The 21103-nt window shown below is 42.0% G+C and overlaps 1 protein-coding gene across 1 annotated transcript in view; it reads left to right on the top strand.

The window, feature by feature from the left end:
- RTN1 (reticulon 1) overlaps nucleotides 1-21103 on the top strand; it is a 273965-nt gene that overhangs the window by 116576 nt on the left and 136286 nt on the right. Inside the window, exon 2 of the mRNA XM_008956999.6 lies at nucleotides 6937-7710. Within this exon, the coding sequence (XP_008955247.2) occupies nucleotides 6937-7710 (774 nt within the window). The remainder of the gene's footprint in view (nucleotides 1-6936; nucleotides 7711-21103) is intronic.

Raw genomic sequence — 21103 nt, 5'->3', positions numbered from 1 at the left:
GACTCTGGGGACTTAGCATCTAAGGTGGACCCCAGAGAGCATGGGTGTGGACTGGATACGTGAAACTCCTTCTGGCCCACTCTACCATGAGAGGATGTCATTAGAGATAAAGGAAGAAACTAACGAACAGATGGTAATATGTTGGAGATGAGTAGTGTTCTCCCTGAAAAATAAAGATAATAAGAAAGTCAACAGCTCTCATTTATTGAGTGTGTTCGATGTATCAGGCAAAGATCTAAGGCATTATCTCATTTAGTCCTCCTAGCAGCCCAGTAAGGTGGGGGTTATTATTGCCTTATCTTAAAGATGGATTAACCGAGGCTCTAAGAGGCTAACTTGTCCAACATCTCACAACTGCCAGTTAGTGGTAGAGCCAGAATACAAACTGCCTAAGCTATGGATCACCAATTGAATGAACTCCATTCTGTGAGGATGAGTCAGCGTTAAGAACTATTAATAGAATTTTAGGATTGAAGCTTTTCCTTGAGAAAAGTAGAATCATCTTCAGCAAGTCATCGTTGTCATCCTATCCCTTAGTGTTGCCAGAGAATTTTTAAAATAAAATAAAACACCTACCCTTTATGAGATTACTGAATTTGTCTGCCTCATGATGAGTGTTTCTGACCTCTTTTAATCGGTAGATTAAAAAGCTTCACTTTTATCAACACATATTGGGATTTAATGGCAATAGTTTCAGCTTCTTTTCATCCTTCTCCTACTTAGGTTTTGACTAGAAATAGTGGCCTGTGAATCCTTCAGTTTTTATTATAAGTACTTTTTTGAAGTTATTACAAATTGAAATTTTGAAAATCAATGCCATTTTAAATGCATCTAGGTAACTGAATTTGCTGTGTCTTCCCAGAACAGCCACCTCCGAAGAGGGCATCTGTAGGTTAACACAGCGACTCTCAAGGTACATTTGCCTCTGCATGAATTAGACCTCTAGATGGTCCAGGAAACAGCTGTGGAGAAATATCTGAGGAAATCAGATATTCCACAGAATCCTTGGTTATGTGGCAATTTCTAGTCTAGAACAAGGCACTTTTATTTAGTGGATTTGTATTTAACAATATGGCAATGTGAGTTCCTACCTGGGGCAAATGGCTTGTGCTCTCTCAGTTCCCACATCTGCCAGCTCTGCAGGAAGTGCTGACAAGAATTAATTGGCTTTCCTGGGCCTTCAGGCTCAGTTCTGCTTCTCAGTTCCAACAATCCCCACAGGACTCTGCTCCAACATAATTTACTGTCTAGGAGGACTTTCTGTTTACAAGAGTTCTAACTGATAGGCACCATATCATGCATGTATATTTTTAAATTCAATAAGTTAGAACCTTGAGAATTTTTTAGGGTATTTAGCTCAGTTTTTTAAAATGGGACATAACTACATTCAAAGTATTTGAATTATTCTTTGTTTTTATGATGATTCTAATACGATCCCATCTAAAATGTGTGAAAAAAGTTTTAAAAATAAAATGTGTGATTTACACAAATAACTTTGTTCCTCTTCTCTTCCTCTAGCTGGCAGTATTTTTAGAGTGTGGTAAAGGGGTCCTTCCAATTTCATACTGGGTTTTCTGAGCAAGACAGAGCTGGTAGGGTAGGAATGGGACTTCTTCCCAATTGTTGATTCTATTTATAGCCTCTCTAATAATATTTTATTTTTAGAATAATATAGATGTCATTTAGATTCTGTTCCCTCAATTATTACTGTACATCTGAGAAGCCCCTGTTCTCAGAGGCATCACCTTGGGGGAAATTATATTGATTCTGTTACACAGGAAAGCAATAAGTAAAAAGGAAGTTGTGTCAAACTACAGTGGTAGCCAATTAGTATAAAAATCATGGAAAGTTGGAAGGGAATTCTGTAGTTGTCTCATCCAACTTTCTACAAAGTACTGGTTTCTGTCTAGACAAACACTGGGTCTCTCTCTGCCTGTGTCTACCATGATCAGAATACTCTTGTTCTGAGAATACTCTTGCTGTGTTTCATTGTTGGATAACTCACATTTTAGACTGTTTTTTGCATGACAGATTTAAAATGTCCTCTTTGTAATTTGCATTAATTAGTCATAGCTTGTTCTCAGTAGCTGCACAGAATAAGCCCACTCGTTAATGGATTGAAGAGTCCATTTATTTATATTTATTTTGAATTGGATGCTTACTATGTGCAATATAGTGTGCCAGACATAAGCATCAAAATCCAGGAGCTGACAGGTTAGAAGAAGGTAACATGTACATATATAAGCTGTATGTCACACATGCTACATGAGCAGTATAAATTAAGTGCTATGAGAATGAAGAGGGAGACAATAGGATGGGATCAGGTCCTGCAGGCATTGGTCAGTGTTGTGATCTGAATGTTTGTGTACCACCCCCGCCCCAAAATTCATATGTTAAAATCCTAACCCCCAAGGCAATGATATCTGGAGTCGGGCCTTTGGGAGGTGATTAAGCTACAAGGGCAGAGCTCTCATGAATGGAATTAGTGACCTTATAAAAGTGGTCCCAGAGAGAATCCCTCACCCTTTCTACCATGTGAAGTTACAGCAAAAAGATGGCTATTTAGGAAGTGGGCCCTCACCAGACACTAAATCCACTGGCACCTTGATCTTGAACCTCCCAGCCTCCAGAGTAAATTTCTGTCGTCTATAATCTACATAGTTTATAGTCTTTTTGTTGCAACCACCTAAATGGACTAAGACAGTCAGCAAATTCATCATGGAGATGGTGACATTTAAAGCTCCTTATGTTTAATGGCTTGAGATTGAAGGGCAGAGGTGTGGATGTGGAGGTTGGAAGGATCCAGTGTTGAAGAAGTGTTGGGTAGTTTATATTAGTGGAGCTTAGAATTTGAATTGGAGAGTGGAAGACAGGGCTAGAAAAGCTGGTCAAGTGAGTGTGAGACTGTGAAGGGCTTTGTATGCCCGGAGTGGAGGGTGAGAGGAATGGTGGCAACAGGGCTGTGACCAGGTGGAATTCACATGGTCTCAAATGCCAGGCTACAGAGTTTAAGGATTATCCAGCAAGGCAGTGCAGAGCCCAGGGGCTGGGCACTGAGCAAGTGACACTTGTGTTTAGTGAGATGACCCCGGTGGTAGGAGACAGTGGTCTAGAGGGATATGCAACATGCCAAGTATAGGTAATCAGGGCCAGGAGCCATGTGGTGGCCTTTGCAGTGGGGGAATTGAGTGAGATTTGGATGATAATGACTGAGATACAGCCTTGGAAACCAAATAAACCACCTGCTATGTCTTCTCCAGATTCCCTTTCTCACTCCCCACCTCTCCAGACTATTCATTTATTTGGACAAACCCCTCCTCTCCTCACTTTCTGGTGAATAATTACTTATTAACACCTGCAAATAGTTCCAAATAACTGGTAGAGAATCCTAGGATCCAAATATCTGTAGTGAAATATCTATCTCGGGTTGATTTCCCTGCCTCCAATGAGGTCTACCTATATGCTGAGCCCATATAATGAAAGAAGCTTTAATAATTCTTCAGGATAAAGGTGTGTGTGCACCCATGGATTTAAATTTAATAGTTTGTTTGTTTGGTGTTCTATCTATGCTTAGGCAATAAGGACAATCCTTACTATTATTCCTTTTGCTACTGAGATTTTTTGGTCTAACTTTAAAAGAGGGGCTGCCATATGCAAAAAAAAAAAAAAAAAAGGTATAATGAGAAGCCTAGCTGAGATGTATAGATTTGAACTGGTCTGTTGCTCACAAAATTAAGTCACTTGCTAAATGAAGTATCGTTAGCAATTTGGGGGAATCTTCTAACCTGTCTTTTCACACAATACTGATATTTGTGCTTAATTCTAAACTTCAAAATTACTTTCCTTGGTCAGGTGAGGTGACTCATGCCGGTAATCCCAGCACTTTGGGAGGCCAAGGCAGAAGGATCATTTGAGCCCAGGAGTTCAAGACAGGCCTGGGCAACATAGTGAGACCACATCTCTATGAAAGAATGAAAACAAAATTAGCCAGTCATGCTGGTGCATGCCTGTAGTCCCAGTTACTTGGGAGGGTGAACTAGATGGATCTGTTGAGCCTATAGGTTGAGGCTGCAGTGAGCCAAGATCATGCCACACTACACTCCAGCCTGGGTGACAGAGCAAGACTCTGTCTCAAAAAAAAAAAAAAAAAGACATATATATATATATATAAAATATATATATATATATATATAAATATATATATATTTGAACCCAGGAGGAAGAGGTTGATTCCCAGGAGGAATATATATATATATGTGTATATATATAGATATATATATATGTGTATATATATAGATATATATATAAATATATATATCTATATATATGCCCCGGCGTGGTGGCTCACACCTGTAATCCCAGCACTGGGGAGGCCATGGTGGGAGGATCACCTGAGGTCAGGAGTTCGAGACCATCTGGCCAACATGACAAAACCCTGTCTCTATTAAAAATACAAAAATCAGCTGGGTGTGGTGGCACATGCCTGTGATCCCAGCTACTCGGGAGGCTGAGGCAAGAGAATTGCTTGAACCTGGGAGGCAGAGGTTGCTGTGAGCCAAGATCGCTCCACTGCACTCCAGCCTGGGTGACAGAGTAAGACTCTGTCCTCCGCCCCCACAAAAATATCACTTTCCTTTATTTTGCAAATATGTATTGAGTACCTACTATTCATCAGGACCTATTTTAGGTGCCTATATTGGTGAGCAAAATAGTCAGAAATTCCTGCCCTTATGGAGCTTACCATGCTGTGTGTGTGAGCTTACCTAGCAAGAGGAGACAATCGATGCATAAAAAATATGTTAACTATACAGTATTTAAGAAGGAGATAAGCGATATGGGAAAAAGAAAAATCAGAGAAGGGTAGCGGATAGGATTGTCAGGAGTGGGGAGGGGAAGGCAAGTTGCAATTTGAGATGGAGGGTTAGGGTCATTTTTCTTAAGATGGCAACATTTGAGCAAAGACTTGGGGGTGAGAGAATTAGGTATATAGGTATCTAGGAGAAGAGAGTTCCAAGAAAAGGAAACAGCTAGTGCAAAGGCGCTGAGGTAGGAAAGTGCTAGAACAGCGAAGAGGCTTTGTGCTTTTCCACTGCCCATAGAGAAACAATAGCTTGTGCAACCAAAAAGAAAGCTAGGAAAAGACAAAAGTTAAGTTCGTTTGTAATAATGCTGAGTGAATATTACCCTGCAAAAAAAAAAAAAAACCTCACAGACTGACTTAACCAGGGCAAAGGGCATTAGGGGAGGTTTCTTGGCTTCCAGGTTACTTGGGTGTGAATCCTGGTTCTACCACTTACTGCCTGTAAGATCTTAGGTGAGTTATTTAACCCCTTTGTTTCTCAGTTTCCTCATCTGTAAAATGAGCCTAACAATATTGCCAACCTTCTAGGATTGCTTTGATTATGAAATGAGTCGATATTAATGAAAAGTTTAGAACAATGCCTGACACATAGCAAGCACTCGCATGTTAGCTATTGACCTGTTACTGCCACTGTTTTGATTACTTTTATATGAGTTGTTGCTCTAGTCTATTCTTCAGGTGTGTCTTAAGACCTTTGATATTGTGCGTACTGTGTGTGTGTTTGTGTATATGTGTGTGTGTAATGTGTTTGTATGTAGATGTAGAGAGTGTGGGACTTAATTTATACAATTGTAAAAATTAGATTAAAAATCCCACTGCTTAGCATATAGTGACGCCTCAATGTATGCTCAGGTATGGTTGGTTCTCATACCTTCTGGTAGAATTTTATAGCAAAGTAAAACAGTGGAGGGTTTTCCTTTTATGCTCACTATTTTTTTGTTTTTTTTGAGATGGAGTTTTGCTCTTGTTGCCCAGGCTGGAGTGCAATGGTGCAATCTCAGCTTACCGCAACCTCCTCCTCCTGGGTTCAAGCGATTCTCCTGCCTCAGCCTCCTGAGTAGCTGGGATTACAGGCATGCGCCAACACGCCTGGCTAATTTTGTATTTTTAGTAGAGACGGAGTTTCTCCATGTTGTCAGGCTGGTCTACGAACTCCCGACCTCAGGAGATCCGCCTGCCTCGGCCTCCCAAAGCACTGGAATTACAGGCGTGAGCCACTGCTCCTGGCCTATGCCCACTATTAATGAATATAAAAAATGGCTGGTGTATTAGTAGAATTAGAGCTGGGTGCAAATATTCTATAGACTCAAACTTGGAAACCTGTCTTACCCTTAGCACCACCAGTAGAATGAAGGAATTCCCAGTGGGTCACTTTGAATATCACTGGATGGCAATGAATGGGCAGTAGGGGAGTAAAAGAGGAGGAAAACAAAACAAGAGGGAAAACTGATGAAATAAACAGGGAAGCACACCATTAGGGTGATATGACATTGGAATGAGGCCCAAAGCTAGGAGGTCCTTTCTCTGCGGACCTTAAAAAAGAGACTGGATGGATCAGTAGTCCATGAATGAAAGGACTGGACAGGTGGGTTCTTTGAGGCTCCTCCCAGCCATTGAATTTCCAAGAGCAGCTCCTGTACCCAGTCAGCTATCCTATTGTTGCAGTTACAATCCTGAGGTAGCCTAATTTCCACCTCTACTTAAAGAGCTGTTAATACTTTAGATACAAAGAGGGTTTCTTTTTAATAATACTAAGATCAAGTCACTGTGTGTTGAGGTGGTAGATGTTGAAAATAAATTTCCTAGTCTTATAGGATCTGTCCCCAACTTATCTGGTCCTGGCAGTTTATGTGAGCCTCTGGGGTCTGTTACTGGAAAAATACCAGAAGTATGGACTATCGGGGAGATTAGGAAATTTAACATGCTGGTGCTCTGAGGGAGCTCCGAGGGAACTCCGAGGGCTTAAGGAGAAAGGATGTCATGTCTTCACCAGGCAGGGGTGGGTGGTGGGTTAGACAGGAGAGAGAGCTGACGCCAAGCACCCACTCACTGTCTGCTGCTGCTTTGATTCATAGGTGTGGCAGGTGTTTCCAGTGCCATGGACCACACCTTCTCAACAACATCAAAAGATGGGGAAGGATCGTGTTACACATCTCTCATTTCTGACATCTGCTATCCACCTCAGGAGGATTCTACATATTTTACTGGAATTCTTCAGAGGGAAAATGGCCACGTCACCATTTCAGAGAGCCCTGAGGAGCTGGGTACACCCGGCTCCTCCTTACCAGATGTGCCTGGGATAGAGTCTCGTGGCTTATTTAGTTCTGATTCTGGAATAGAGATGACTCCTGCAGAGTCCACCGAAGTGAACAAGATCTTAGCAGACCCTCTGGACCAGATGAAAGCAGAGGCCTATAAATACATTGACATAACCAGACCCGAGGAGGTGAAGCACCAAGAACAACATCACCCCGAGTTAGAAGATAAAGACTTGGACTTTAAGAATAAGGACACTGACATCTCAATTAAACCTGAAGGAGTCCGTGAACCTGACGAACCAGCTCCTGTGGAGGGAAAAATCATCAAGGACCATTTATTGGAAGAATCCACATTTGCTCCATACATAGATGATCTCTCTGAAGAACAGCGCAGGGCTCCTCAGATCACCACCCCTGTCAAAATCACACTGACGGAAATAGAACCTTCTGTTGAAACCACTACCCAAGAGAAGACCCCTGAGAAGCAAGATATATGTCTAAAGCCAAGTCCTGACACAGTCCCCACTGTCACTGTCTCGGAGCCTGAAGATGACAGCCCAGGATCTATCACCCCTCCATCTTCTGGAACAGGTAAAGGCCCTGTTATTGCTTGACTTAGGAAAACCCAGCATATGGAAATCTCAATCCCTAAAACAAATATTAAGGAATGACAATTTTCATTCAACATACTTTACTATCTGGGCCCCTTAAATTTCATTTAGTTTAACTAATTTAATTAATATTCAAAGTTTTCAATTTGTGGCTGATTGTACAAAGGTTGCAATCTGGGATTTCTCTTAAAGTCCTATCAGGTTTTCTTTGTAAAATTTTTTTTTTCTTTATTTGAGGGGAGATGTTAGAATGACATACTGGAAACATTAAAATCCTCATGCAGCCCTACTGTCCAGAGCAGAGAATTCAGTACTGCCTGCTTCTCAGTTAGCTTTCGGCTAGGATCTGGGTTGTCTTAGTCTGTTTTGTGTTGCTTATAACAGAATACCTGACACAGGGTAATGTATAAGAAACAAAATTTATTTCTTAAGTTCTGAAAGCTGGGAAGTCCAAGGTCAAAGGGGCGCATCTGGTAAAAGCTTTCTGGCTTGCTAGTGGGGACTCTCTGAAGGGTCCCAAGTGGGTACAAGGTATAACATGGTGAGGGGGCTGAGCATGCTAACATGCTATGCTCAAGTCTCTCTTATTCTTCATATAAAGCCACAAGTCACATTTCCATGATAATCCATTAATCCGTTAACTCTTTAATCCATTAGTCCATGAGTGGGATAATCCACTCATGAAGGCAGAGCCTTCATAGTTCAATAGTTCGTAGTCCATAGCCTCTCAAAGGCTCCACCTCTCAATACTGCCACATTGGGTATTAAGTTTAAACATGAGTTTTGGAAGGGACATTCAAACTATAGCACAGGTCTCTTGGAGACATTATGAGGAGAGCACACTGGCTGTTCTCTGTAGACTGCCTGAAGCACCTTGGCCGGGGCATTTAACATTCCTGTCCCTAGCTCTAAGTCTGTACACTTAAAGGGAAGGAAAAGGTGGACTTCTGGATCTTTTAGGGATGGCACAGACAGGAAGAGGAAACCTAAGCAAAGCAAACTCCTCCCTTCCCCTTTCAATCTCAACACTGTCATTTTATATCTCTAGTTTATTGAAGTTCTGCATATAATTTTATTTTTGAAACCAAAAGATGTACTTCATTAAAATTTTTAAAGTTTAGACTTCATTAGGCTATGGTCTTTTTTAACTTGAACATTCTCCTTCTGTGACTCAAGGCAGGATATTAAACAGCACTCATGCGTATTCTGTCAAACACAAAGGGAGCCTCTTATACCCCTGGCTAAAGGCCAGAGAGGCAGCAGGAAACTCCTCACCCCACCCTGTGCCACTCTCTTCTCTCCAGCCTTTGCATCTCCACCTCTCCCAAATGTCCATGAGGCATCGAGATGAAGAGGACAGTGAGAGGTCCTCAAACCTTCCCCTGCCCCTGGTGACTGGCATTCTACCATATCCCAAAGAGCTTTGGTATGCACCTCAGGTGAAAGAGCTTCTAGTAAACTCTGAAAATGGAACCAAAGCCTGTAGAGGAGGAGCAATTGCTGTAAACCCTGATGGTATAGTACAAATCCAAGTGTTGGAATAGAACAGAATTAATGAAAGTTCCTCCTATCTTCTTTCCCTATAGATTTTAGCATTAATTCCTTCTCCCCAGAGTTCCTTCAGACTCATTCAACCGTAAAACTCCAAGGGTCTTAAAGATTCACTGCGCCAGGTCCCTGATTTTCAAATTTACTCATTCACGCAACAAACACTTTCTACATACTTTCTTTTGGTTGGGTACTCTATGAGGCACGACTGATGGGGAATTAACGAAAAATAAAAAACAAACAAAAACCAGTCCCTGCCTCCAGGGGGCCAGACGACCAAGGAAGCAGTCCCAATCCAGTGTGCTTGGTGTCCTGAGAAAGGGAAATGTACAGTGCTGACGAGCCCTGGAGTCCAGCAGCTCCCCAGGTGAACTGGGACCACAGGTGACTCTCAGAGGAACAGGGGGAAACAAAGAGGTGAAGGGAAGGGTGCCCTTCCAGTCTGAGGAGCTGCATGGACGTGGAGTTGTGAGGGCCCAGTGAATTTCACTTAAGATGTAAATTGAGATTTGGGTAGTAATGACAAATCAGAAAACCAAGGCTCCAGGTGGATTAGATACGACTTGCCCCTGCCTAAAACATGAGGTCAGAACATATCCGAGTTTCCAAGCTTCCTTGTACTCTTTCTGGCAATGCATAGTAAAACTCTTTTATTATTTCCTGCCATAAAGATACTTGATGTTCTGAAGATGTAAGTTAATATAGTCAAGCTGTGTTTTACAGAGCTCCCGGGTTGTCCAGTAGTCAGTCCACAAGAACTTCAGCCAGTCCTCAGGAATAGTGAAATGCCCTAGCAAGTATAGGTCTACTTACACGGCACATGCTTCATGTAAAAATTACAGTTTGCAAAGACTTGACAAAGGGTCCATTAATTTTTAGGGGATTTCCATTTTTAAGTAGCCATGGCCCAATTGGGTTCTGGAGAAGGTTCAAGAGAAAACAAAGGCAGATCTGGCTCACATGATATTGGAGTTTTATGATGTTGGGTTGCCCACTTGACAGTATGGGGTTAGGACAATGATTGTCTCTGCAGCTGCAATCAAATAAACATTCTAAGCAAGGCATATTCAGGAAAGAGAAAATGGCCCATTACACATTCTCTCCTATGTTCAGCTCCTCTCTCCATATACATCCCACATCAAAATACCAGAGTCATATGACAACAGATAAGAATGAAATTAACAGGAAGAATCAGCTTCTCATTGAAGCCTTTCTCCCTGCCCTTTTTATCCTGCGAGGTTTCTGACCCCCTTCCCATCTTCTTATGACCCCTGGCACCATGTGACACTGTGCCCATGGACAGTAGAGGATATGGACTTTATTACATCTGTTGAGTCTTGGGTCACTCTGCCATTTCCAGTGACAACAGATTGAAAACAAAAATTGAGAACTGCACATAATTCTACATAGAAACTGAGGAAAAAGAAAGCATGTTAAGCAAAAAAGAGTCCAGTTTATCATTGTTTAATAAATAAGGAAATCATCAAATCTGGAGAATAACTGAAGAGAAATTCTAATTTGGGTTAGTTTTAGCCACAGATGCTGATGTTTAAGCAAGGTGTCTAATATATTTATATTTCTCCCAATTCCAATAGATTATTCCATTTTGAAACGTTCTCCAACATACTTACCTATTTTCACTACATAATATACACTGAGGTGGAGAGGCGAGAATTCTTATAGCTGAAATACTGGAAGTCTCTTTTAAGCCAAGATCAGTCATGAAAAAAGTGAAGCAATTTAGGAAAACATAATAAATGCCCTGATGCACCAGACATTGACCAGGAGCACCACGTTGTTTCTGACACAAACACCAAGAGGGATATTATGATGGTCCTGGGTGTTATGTGAGCTATTAGCCTCAAAAAGGACAATAATCAGGAAGTCATCCTTAAAACACCCCAGTTTCCCTCAAGAAGAAATGAGCAATTAAAAGTAAATCAACTTAAATTTGAAAACTACCATTGCTATTTCCTTGTATTGATGGGATCTATGATTCTCCTACCCATTTTTAAAATTCATTCTTTTGTTCAAAAAATATTTAGAGTGACTTCTATACATCAGACATGCACTGGCCACTGAGACATTGTAGTAAATAAGATGGACAAGGTCCCTGCCCTTGCACAGCTTACCTGCTAGTCAGAGGAAACAGGCAATAAAAAACAAACCCATAAATAAACAGTGTAATTTTATAGTGTGAACACTAGAAAGAGTGATAGAGGGTTGGGTGTGAGGGGTCCAAGGACTGCCCCTCTGAGATGACACATGAACTGAAATCTGAATGAGCAGAAGGAGCCCACAGTTCAGAGAGAAGCTAGGAGGGACCTCAGGTGTGGGGGAATAGCAAATGCACAGGGCCTGAGTCTGTATTATATGAGAACTGAAAGGGGGTTGATGACACAGGGGAGGAAGAGGGAAGTGGGGCAGAGAACACCATTGGACAGATAGGCAGGACCAAGATCATGGGGAAGGAGTTTGGATTTTGTTCCAAATGTAATTGGAAGCCATTGGAGGGTTTTAAGCTGAAAAGTGACATCATTTATTCATTCATCTATTTATTTAACAAATATGTGTTGACCATTTACTCCACGTCAGGCATTGTTCCATTACTGCCAGGACTTACGAGTGAGTGATGCCTCACAAGAAAATCCTGGCTTCATGGAGCTTACAATCTAGTTGAGAAGACATACACACATAGAACCAAATATATAATATAATATCAGGTAGTTGTAATGGTTATGAAGAAAAATACAGCAAGGCAAAGTGTAAGAGAGTGGTGGCGGTGGGGGTGAGGAGAGGCTTCTTCGAGGTAACAGCTTGAGCAGAGACTGAATGGAGTGAGGGAGCAAGTCATGTAGCTATCTGAGGAAGTGAGGCCAGGCTGAGGGGCCTCCCAGTGCAAAGGCCCTGAGCTGGGAATGTCTTGTCTGTTCCAGGAGCAGCTGGAAGGCCGGCTTGGCTGGAGTAGGGGGAAGGAAGGGAAGTGTGGCAGGATCAGACTTGGGTTTTCAATTGATCCTTCCGGATGCTGCGTGGAGAATGAGCCAGGAACAAAGGGAGTCCTAATAGCAGCGTCATTCACAGTTGGACACTGGTGTCTGCAACTTACTAAAATAGCCCATGTTCACCTTTCCTTTTATTCCTCTCAATTATATCATCATAATTATCATCAGCAGCAAACACATCACCCTGGGGTGCCTTTCTTATCTCTCAATTTTCCTATTTTATCTGATGATTTTAGGTGACTCTTTCTAGCTTTGCAGTGTCAGTCTTGATACGTAATAACCAGTATCTTAGAGGGCCTTTGAAATTGTTGAAATTTTAAGCAAAGATATGGAAACTTCTGTTTTGTTCTAAAATTTTCCCTGATTACTCCTAGCATTTTGTTAAAGTTTTAGTTTCCCTTAAGAACATAGGACAGTATCTATAGGAGCTACGAGTCCCTTTTGACTCATGGTAAGGGTGAATTATTTTTAAGGTAGCACCTTCATTTGCTCAAGATGGAACTCCTCAGACCCTTTTCTCCCCCACCCTGCAGCTGTCTGGAATCATCCTTACTCTTGAGTAAATAAAGCAAGACCCTGGGCCTTCTTTTTCTGAATGCACTAGCATAGTAGTTTTCAACTGGAGGTAGAATTGCCAGATAAAACACAAATATTTCTTAGGGCATACCTATACTAAAAAAAATTTCATTGTTTAGCTGAGAGTCAAATGTAACTGAGTGTCCTGTATTTTTATTTCCTAAATCTGCCAACCCTAACTGGAGGTGACTGTTAGAATCACACATGGAGTTACATCCAGACCTACTTCTACTAAGGCAGAATTTCTGAGGGCAGTTTTGAGCTACACACTTGAATAAGAGCCACTGTTGTAAAAATTTGAGCTGGCTCTCACATGAGTGCTATTTATTGCGTACCTCCTGTGTGCCAGGCACTGTGCTGGGTGCAAGGATATGATAATGAACAAACACAACTTGGCTGTACTTTGCTCCCAAGGCACTTTCAGTCTGGGGTCAGGGAGAGTGGGAAAGGGTGAAAGGGCAAAGATTAATTAAATCATCACACAAGCAAATACAAGGCTGCCTAGGGGCTCCCAGTTGTGCAGAATGAGTGGGCACCAGCCTGTCTCCAGAACAACGCAGCATCAGGCCAGCTGGCAGAAGGGTGAGCTGCTCTGCCATGTGGCCTCCCAGGAATATTGTGCAAGCAGGAGTTTCCTCAGTCCTAGCAGTTTGGGTGGTTAGACACAGGCCTCTGCTTGTGAAACTGGAAGGATGTGTGCCTCAGAAAGGGAAGAACCATCCAAGATAAGAATTTTCTTCCCTGTCCCATCAAACAAGCTCATTGTTCCCCTGTTCATTTTATTCACTCAGGCTCACCATTTCTGAGTAGCTTTTGAAACCCCTCTTTTTCTCACTCACCACATGAATCAGACCCCAAGTCAATGATTTCTCTCTTTTCTATTTTTCTCCTCTTTCTATCCTATGGCCACCACAACTCACAGTCTACCTCCAGTTGTCATAATTCAACAATTGCCCTATCCTGTTAATGGGTTATACTCCTTCTACTTCCCTCCCTCCCTTTTTTTTTTTTTTGAGACAGAGTCTCGCTCTGTTGCCCAGGCTGGAGTGCAGTGGCATGATCTTGGCTCACTGCAACCTCAGCCTCCCGGGTTCAAGCGATTCCCATGCCTCAGCCTCCTGAGTAGCTGGGATTACATGTGCCCGCCACCATGCCTGGCTAATTTTTGTATTTTTAGCAGAGATGGGGTTTCGCCATGCTGGCCAGGCTGGTCTCCCCGAACTCCTGGCCTCAGGTGATCTGCCCGCCTCAGCATCCCAAAGTGCTGGTATTACAGGCATGAGCCACTGCACCTGGCCTTCCCTCCCTTTTAAGCTCATCCTAACCCTTCCAGGATCCACTAATGCCTGCCTAATAAAAGACTGACTTTTTTTTTCTTTTAAGCTCAGGGGTACATGTGCAGGATGTGCAGGTTTTTATATAGGTAAACATGTGCCATGGTGTTTTGCTGCACAGATCATTCCATCACATAGGAGTTAAGCCCAGCACCCATTAGCTCTTCTTTCTGATGCTCTCCTTCCTCCCGCTTCACCATCCGACAGGCCCCAGTGTGTGTTGCTCCCCCTCAATATGTCCATGTGTTCTTATCATTCAGTTCCCACTCATAAGTGAGAACATGTGGTATTTGGTTTTCTGTTTCTGCATTAGTTTGCTAAGGATAATGGCCTCCAGCTCCATCCATGTCCCTGCGAAGAACATGATCCTGTTCCTTTTTATGGATGCATAGTATTCCATGGTGTATGTACCACATTTTCTTTATCCAGTCTATCATTGATGAGCATTTGGGTTGGCTCCATGTCTTTGCTATTGTAAATAGTGCTGCAATAAACATACATGTGCCTGTATCTTTATGATAGGATGATTCCTTTTCCTGTGGGTATATACCCAGTAATGGGATTACTGGGTCAAATTGTATTTCTGCCTCTAGGTCTTTGAGGAATCGCCACACTGTTTTCCACAATGGTTGAACTAATTTACACTTCCACTAACAGTGTAAAAGCATTCCTTTTTCTCCACAACCTTGCCAGCATTTGTTGTTTTTTGACTTTTTGGTAATAGCCATTCTGATTTTGTAAGATTGTACCTCATTATAGTTTTGATTTACATTTATCTAATTATAAGTGCTGTTGAGCTTTTATTCATGTTTGTTGTCTGCATGTATATCTTCTTTTGAGAAGTGTCTGTTCATGTCCTTTGCCCAATTTTTAATGAGGTTGTTTATTTTTTTTCTTGTAAATTGTTTAAGTTCTTTGTAGATGCTGGATATTAGACCTTTGTCAGATGCATAGATTGCAAATATTTTCTCCCATTCTGTTCTGTTCACTCTGATGATAGTTTCTTTTGCTGTGCAGAAGCTTTTAGTTAATTAGATCCCATTTGTCAGTTTGAGCTTTTGTTGCAATTGCTGTTGGTGTCTTTGTAATGAAATCTTTGCCCATGCCTATGTCCTGAATGGTATTGCCTAGATTTTCTTCTAGGGTTTTTATAGTTTTGGGTTTTACATTTAAGTCTTTAATCCATCTTGAGTTGATTTTTGTACATGTGTAAGGAAGGGGTCCAGTTTCCATTTTCTATATATTGCTAGCCAGTTATCCCAGCACCATTTATTACATAGGGAATTCTTTCCCCATTGCTTGTTTTTGTAAGGTTAGTCAAAGATCAGATGGTTGTAGGTATGTGGTCTTATTACTGGTTTCTCTATGCTGGTCCATTGGTCTATGTGTCTGTTCTTGTACCAGTACCATATTGTTTTGGTTACTGTAGCCTTGTAGTGTAGTTTGAAGTCAAGTAGCATAATGCCTCCAGCTTTGTTCTTTGTCTTAGGATTGTCTTGGCTATTCTGGCTCTCTTTTGGTTCCAAATGAATTTTAAAATAGTTTTTTCTAATTCTGTGAGGAATGCCAATGGTAGTTTAATGGGAATAATGTTGAATCTATAAGTTGTTTTGGGGAGTATGGCCATTTTCATATTGATTCTTCATATCCATGAGCATGGAATGTTTTTCCATTTCTTTGTGTCATCTCTGATTTCTTTGGGCAGTTGTTTGTAGTTCCCCTTGAAGAGGTCCTTCACATCCCTTGTTAGCTGTATTCCTAGGTATTTTATTCTTTTTGTGGCAATTGTGAGTGGGAATTCATTCATGATTTGGCTCTCTGCTTGCCTGTTGTTGCTGTATAGGAATGCTAGCAATTTTTGCACATTGATTTTATATCCTGAGACTTTGCTGAAGTTGGTTATCAGCTTAAGAAGCTATTGGACTGAGAAAATGGGATTTTCTAGATATAGGATCATGTCATCTGCAAACAAAGATAGTTAGATTTCCTCGCTTCCTATATGAAAACAATTTATTTCTTTCTCTTGCCTGATTGCCCTGGCCAGAACTTCCAATACTGTGTTGAATAGGAGTGGTGACAGAGGGCATCCTTGTCTTTTGCTGCTTTTTAATAGGAATGCTTCTAGCTTTTGCCTATTTAGTATGATATTGGCAGTGGGTTTGTCATATATGGCTCTTATTATTTTGAGGTATGTTCCTTCAAAACCCAGTTTATTGACAGTTTTTAATATGAAGGAATGTTGAATTTTATTGAAGACCTTTTCTGCATCTATTGAGATAATCATGTGGTTTTGTCTTTAGATCTGCTTATGTGATTAATCACATTTTGATTTGCATATTATGAACCAAAGTTGTAAACCTACTTGATTGTGGTGGATAAACTTTTTGATGTGCTGCTAGATTCAGTTTGCCAGTATTTTATTGAGGATTATTGCATCAGTGTTCATCAACAATATTGGCCTGAAGTTTTATTTTTTTGTTGTATCTTTTCCAGGTTTTGGTATCAGGATGATGCTGGCCTCATAGAATGAGTTAGGGAGGAGTCCCTCCTTTTCAATTTTTCTGGAATAGTTTCAATAGAAATGGTACCAGCTCTTCTTTATACCTCTGGTAGAATTCAGCTGTAAATGTCCCTGGTCCTGGGCTTTTGTTTGGTTGGTAGGCTATTTATTGTTGTCTCAATTTCAGAACTTGTTATTGGTCTATTTAGGGATTCAGTTTCTTCCTGGTTCAGTCTTTGCAGGGTGTATGTCTCCAGGAATTTATCCATTTCTTCTAGATTTTCTAGTTTATATGCATAGAGGTGTTTATAGTATTCTCTGATCATTGTTTGTATTTCTGTGGGGTCAGTGGTGATATCTCCCTTATCGTTTCTGATTGTGTCTATTTGATTCTTCTCTTTTCTTCTGTATTAGTCTAGCTAATGGTTGATTTAAAAAATTTTTTTTAAAAAAACAGTTCCTAGATTTGTTTATTTTTAAAGGGTTTTTCATGTCTCTGTCTCCTTCAGTTCATCTTTGTTCTTGTCTTCTGCTAGCTTTGGGGTTTGTTTGCTCTTGGTTCTCTAGTTCTTTTAGTTGTGATGTTAGGTTGTTAACTTAAGATCTTTCTAACTTTTTAATGTGGGCATTTAATGCTATAAATTTCCCTCTTAACACTGCTTTAGCTACATCCTAGAGATTTTGGTATGTTGTCTCTTTGCTCTCATTAGTTTCAAAGAACTGCTTGATTTCTGCCTTAATTTTATTATTTACCCAAGAGATTCAGGAGCATGCTGTTTAGTTTCCATGTAGTTGTGTGGTTTTGAGTGAATTTCTTAATGTTGGGTTCTAATTTGATTGTGCTGTGATCTGAGAGACTGTTTGTTATTATTTCATGTCTAATATAGTCAGTGGACTGTTAAAGTCTCCCACTGTTATTGTGTGGGAGTCTAAATCTCTTTGAAGGTCTCTAAGAACTTGCTTTATGAATCTGGGTGCCCACGTGTTGTGTGCATATGTATTTAGGATAGTTAGCTCTTCTTGTTGAATTGAATCCTTTACCATTATGTAATGTCCTTCTTTATCTTTTTTGATATTTGTTGGTTTAAAATCTGTTTTGTCAGAAACCAGGAGTGCAACCCCTGCTTTATTCTGTTTTCCATTTGTTTGGTAAATTTTCCTGCATCCCTTTATTTTGAGCCTATATGTGTCTTTGCATGTGAGATGGGTCTCTTGAAGACAGCATACTAATGGGTCTTGGTTCTTTATTCAGCCTGCCACTTTGTGTCTTTTAATTGGGGCATTTAGCCCATTTACATTTAAGGTTAGTATTGTTATGTGTGGGTTTGATTCTGTCATCACGACGCTAGCTGGTCATTTTTCTGACTTGTTTATGTGGTTGCTTCATAGTGTCACTGGTCTGTATACTTCAATGTGCTTTTGTAGTGGCTGGTAATGGTTTTTCCTTTCCATATTCAGTGTTTCCTTCAGGAACTCTGGCAAGGCAGGCCTGGTGATAACTAATTCCCTCAGCATTCGCTTGTCTGAAATGGATCTTATTTCTCCTTCATTTATGAAGCTTAGTTTGGCTGGATATGAAATTCTGGGTTGGAAATTCTTTTCTTTAGAAGTGTTGAATATTGGCCCCCAATCTCTTCTAGCTTATAGGGTTTCTGCTGAGAGGTCCACTGTTAGTCTGATGGGCTTCCCTTTATAGGTGTCCTGGCCTTTCTGTGTGGCTGCCCTTAACATTTTTTCTTTCATTTTGACCCTGGAGAATTTGATGATTATGTGTCTTGGGGATGATCTTTTCATTGATTATCTTGCTGGGGTTCTCTGCATTTCTTGAATTTGAGTGTTGGCCTGTCTTACTAGGTTGGGGAAGTTTTCCTGGGTAATATTCTGAAGTATGTTTTCCAACTTGGTTCTATTCTCCCCATCTCTTTCAGGTACCCCAATTAGCTGTAGATTCAGTCTCTTTACATAATTCTATATTTCTCAGAGGTTTTGTTCATTCTTTTTCATTCTTTTGTCTCTATTCTTGTCTGCCTGTCTTATTTCAGAAAGATACTCTTCAAGGTCTGAGATTCTTTTCTCTGCTTGGTCTATTTTGCTATTAATACTCATGATTGCATTGTGAAGTTTTTGTAGTGTGTTTTTCAGCTCTAGCTGGTTGGTTATGTTCCAGTCTAAACTGGCTATTTTGGCTGTCACCTCCTGTATTGTTTTATCATGATTATTTGCCTCTTTGTCAATGGTTACCACATGCTCCTTTAGTTCAGTAAAATTGTTTATTACCCACCTTCTGAAGCCTACTTCTGTCATTTCAGCTGTCCCAGCCTCAGCCCAGTTCTGAGCCCTTGCTGGGAAGGTTTGCAGTCATTTGAAGGAAAAGGGGCACTCTAGCTTTTTGAGTTTTCAGGGTTTTTGCATTGATTCTTTCTCATTTTTGTGGGCTTATCTACCTTCGATCTTTGAGGTTGCTGACTTTTGGATGGGGTTTTTATGGGTTTGTTATTGTTTTTGTTGTTGTTTTTTGTTTGTTCTTCTTTTAACAATTTGTCCACTCTGCTGTAGGGCTGCCGCAGTTTTTTGGGGGTCCACTCCAGACCCTAGTTGCCTTGGTTTTTCCCATACCTGGAGGCATCAGCAGTGAAAGTTGGGAAACAGTAAAAGATGGCAGCCTGCCTCTTCCTCTGGAAGCTCCATCCCAGGGGAGTGCTGACCTGTTGCCAGCCCAAATGTGCCTGTAGGTGGTGGCTGGAGACCCTGGTTGGGAGGTCTCACCCAGTCAGGAGGAAGGGGATCAAGGACACACTTAAAGAAGCAGTCTGGCTGCTTTTTGGTAGGGCAGCTGTGCTGTGTTGGAGATCCCTTCAGCCCCCAGTTGGTTTGGGCTTTCCAAGCCCCACAGGCTAGACCAGCTGATTAGCCTGAATGGCCAAAGTGGCAGCCTGTCCTGTCCCTCAGGCATTTCACCCAGGGAGAACATGAGCAGGGGTGGCCAGAAGCCCCAGCTGGGAGGACCCCCCCTGCAAGGAGGAGTGGATTGGGGTCCCAGTTAAAGAAGCAGTCTGGCTATGCCTCAACAAAATAGCTGTGTCGTGGTGAGGAACCGCCTCTGCTCCTGTCAGCTTGGACTCTCCAAATTCCCCAGGCTAGAATGCCAGCCCAGGAGGGAGCCCTCCCCTCCTCTGAGCACTCCATCCCAGGGAGTGATCAGAGCTCTGTCCCTAATATGTGCCGGCAGATGTGGCTGGAGGGGCCAGCTGGGAGGCCTCGCCTAGTGCAGAGGAATGGATGGGAGCCCTGCTTAAAGAAGCAGTCTGGCCGGGCATGGTGGCTCATGCCTGTAATCCCAGCATTTGGGAGGCCAAAGTGGGTGGATCACTTGAGGTCAGGACTTCCAAGACCAGCATGGCCAACATGGTGAAACACTGTATGTACTAAAAATACAAAAATTAGCCAGGCGTGGTAAGGGCACCCCTGTAATCCCAGCTACTCTGGAGTCTGAAGCAGGAGAATTGCTTGAACCCGGGAGGCGGAGGTTACAGTGAGCAGGGATCGCACCACTACACTCCAGCCTGGGTGGCAAAGCGAGACTCTGTCTCAAAAGAAAGAAAGAAAGAAAGAAAGAAAAAAAAAAAAAAGCAGTCTGACCACAATCTGGCAAAGCCCCTGTGTTGTGCTACTGGAGGGACCCTTCCTTCACTGGACCATTTGGACTCTTCAAAGCCCGCATGCTGGAGTGGCTGAGTTGACCAAACAGCAGAGATGGTGACCCCCACTCCCGCCGGGGCTCCAATGCAGTCTCAGGCAGGCTCTACCCTGTTGCTGGTGGCTGGCTGAAATCCCGAGCCAGTGGGCCTTATCTTGTGAGGTGCCCTAGAAGTGGGGCCCACAAAACGACACTGCTCAGCTCCTTGGATTCTGCCCTTTTCCTAGGGGTATGTGCAGACCTCCCACCTTGCCTAAGTTGCAGGCATATTTGTTGGGGGATCCTGGGGCTGGAGTACGTAAAGCTTCTGGGTCTCTGTGCACGCCTGAGCAGCTGCTCTGCTAAGACTCCACATAGCTCTTTGTGTCAGATCCAAGGCCCTGGTGGCCCTCATGAGGGGATCTCCTGATCCGAGAGTTGCAAAGATCCATGGAAGAAGTGTGGTTTTCCAGGATCACACAGTCACTCACTGCTTCCCTTGGCTGGGAGGCAGGGGGGTTCCCTTGGCTTTGTGTCGCTTCTGGGTGGACTGTCACCCTGCCCTGCTTTTCTTTATGCTCTGTGTGTTGTTTCCCCAATCAATCCCAGTGGGAGAACCTGGATATTTTAATTGAAGGTACTGTATTCATTTGCCCCTTTCGTTCCTCTCCATGAGTGCCAGGGACTGAAGCTGATTCTATTTGGCCATCTTGGCCCCTCCATATACCTATTTC

This window comes from Pan paniscus, chromosome 15, assembly GCF_029289425.2.
Source record: "Pan paniscus chromosome 15, NHGRI_mPanPan1-v2.0_pri, whole genome shotgun sequence".
Lineage (NCBI taxonomy): Eukaryota > Metazoa > Chordata > Mammalia > Primates > Hominidae > Pan > Pan paniscus.
This window is presented reverse-complemented; position numbering and strand designations above follow the sequence as displayed.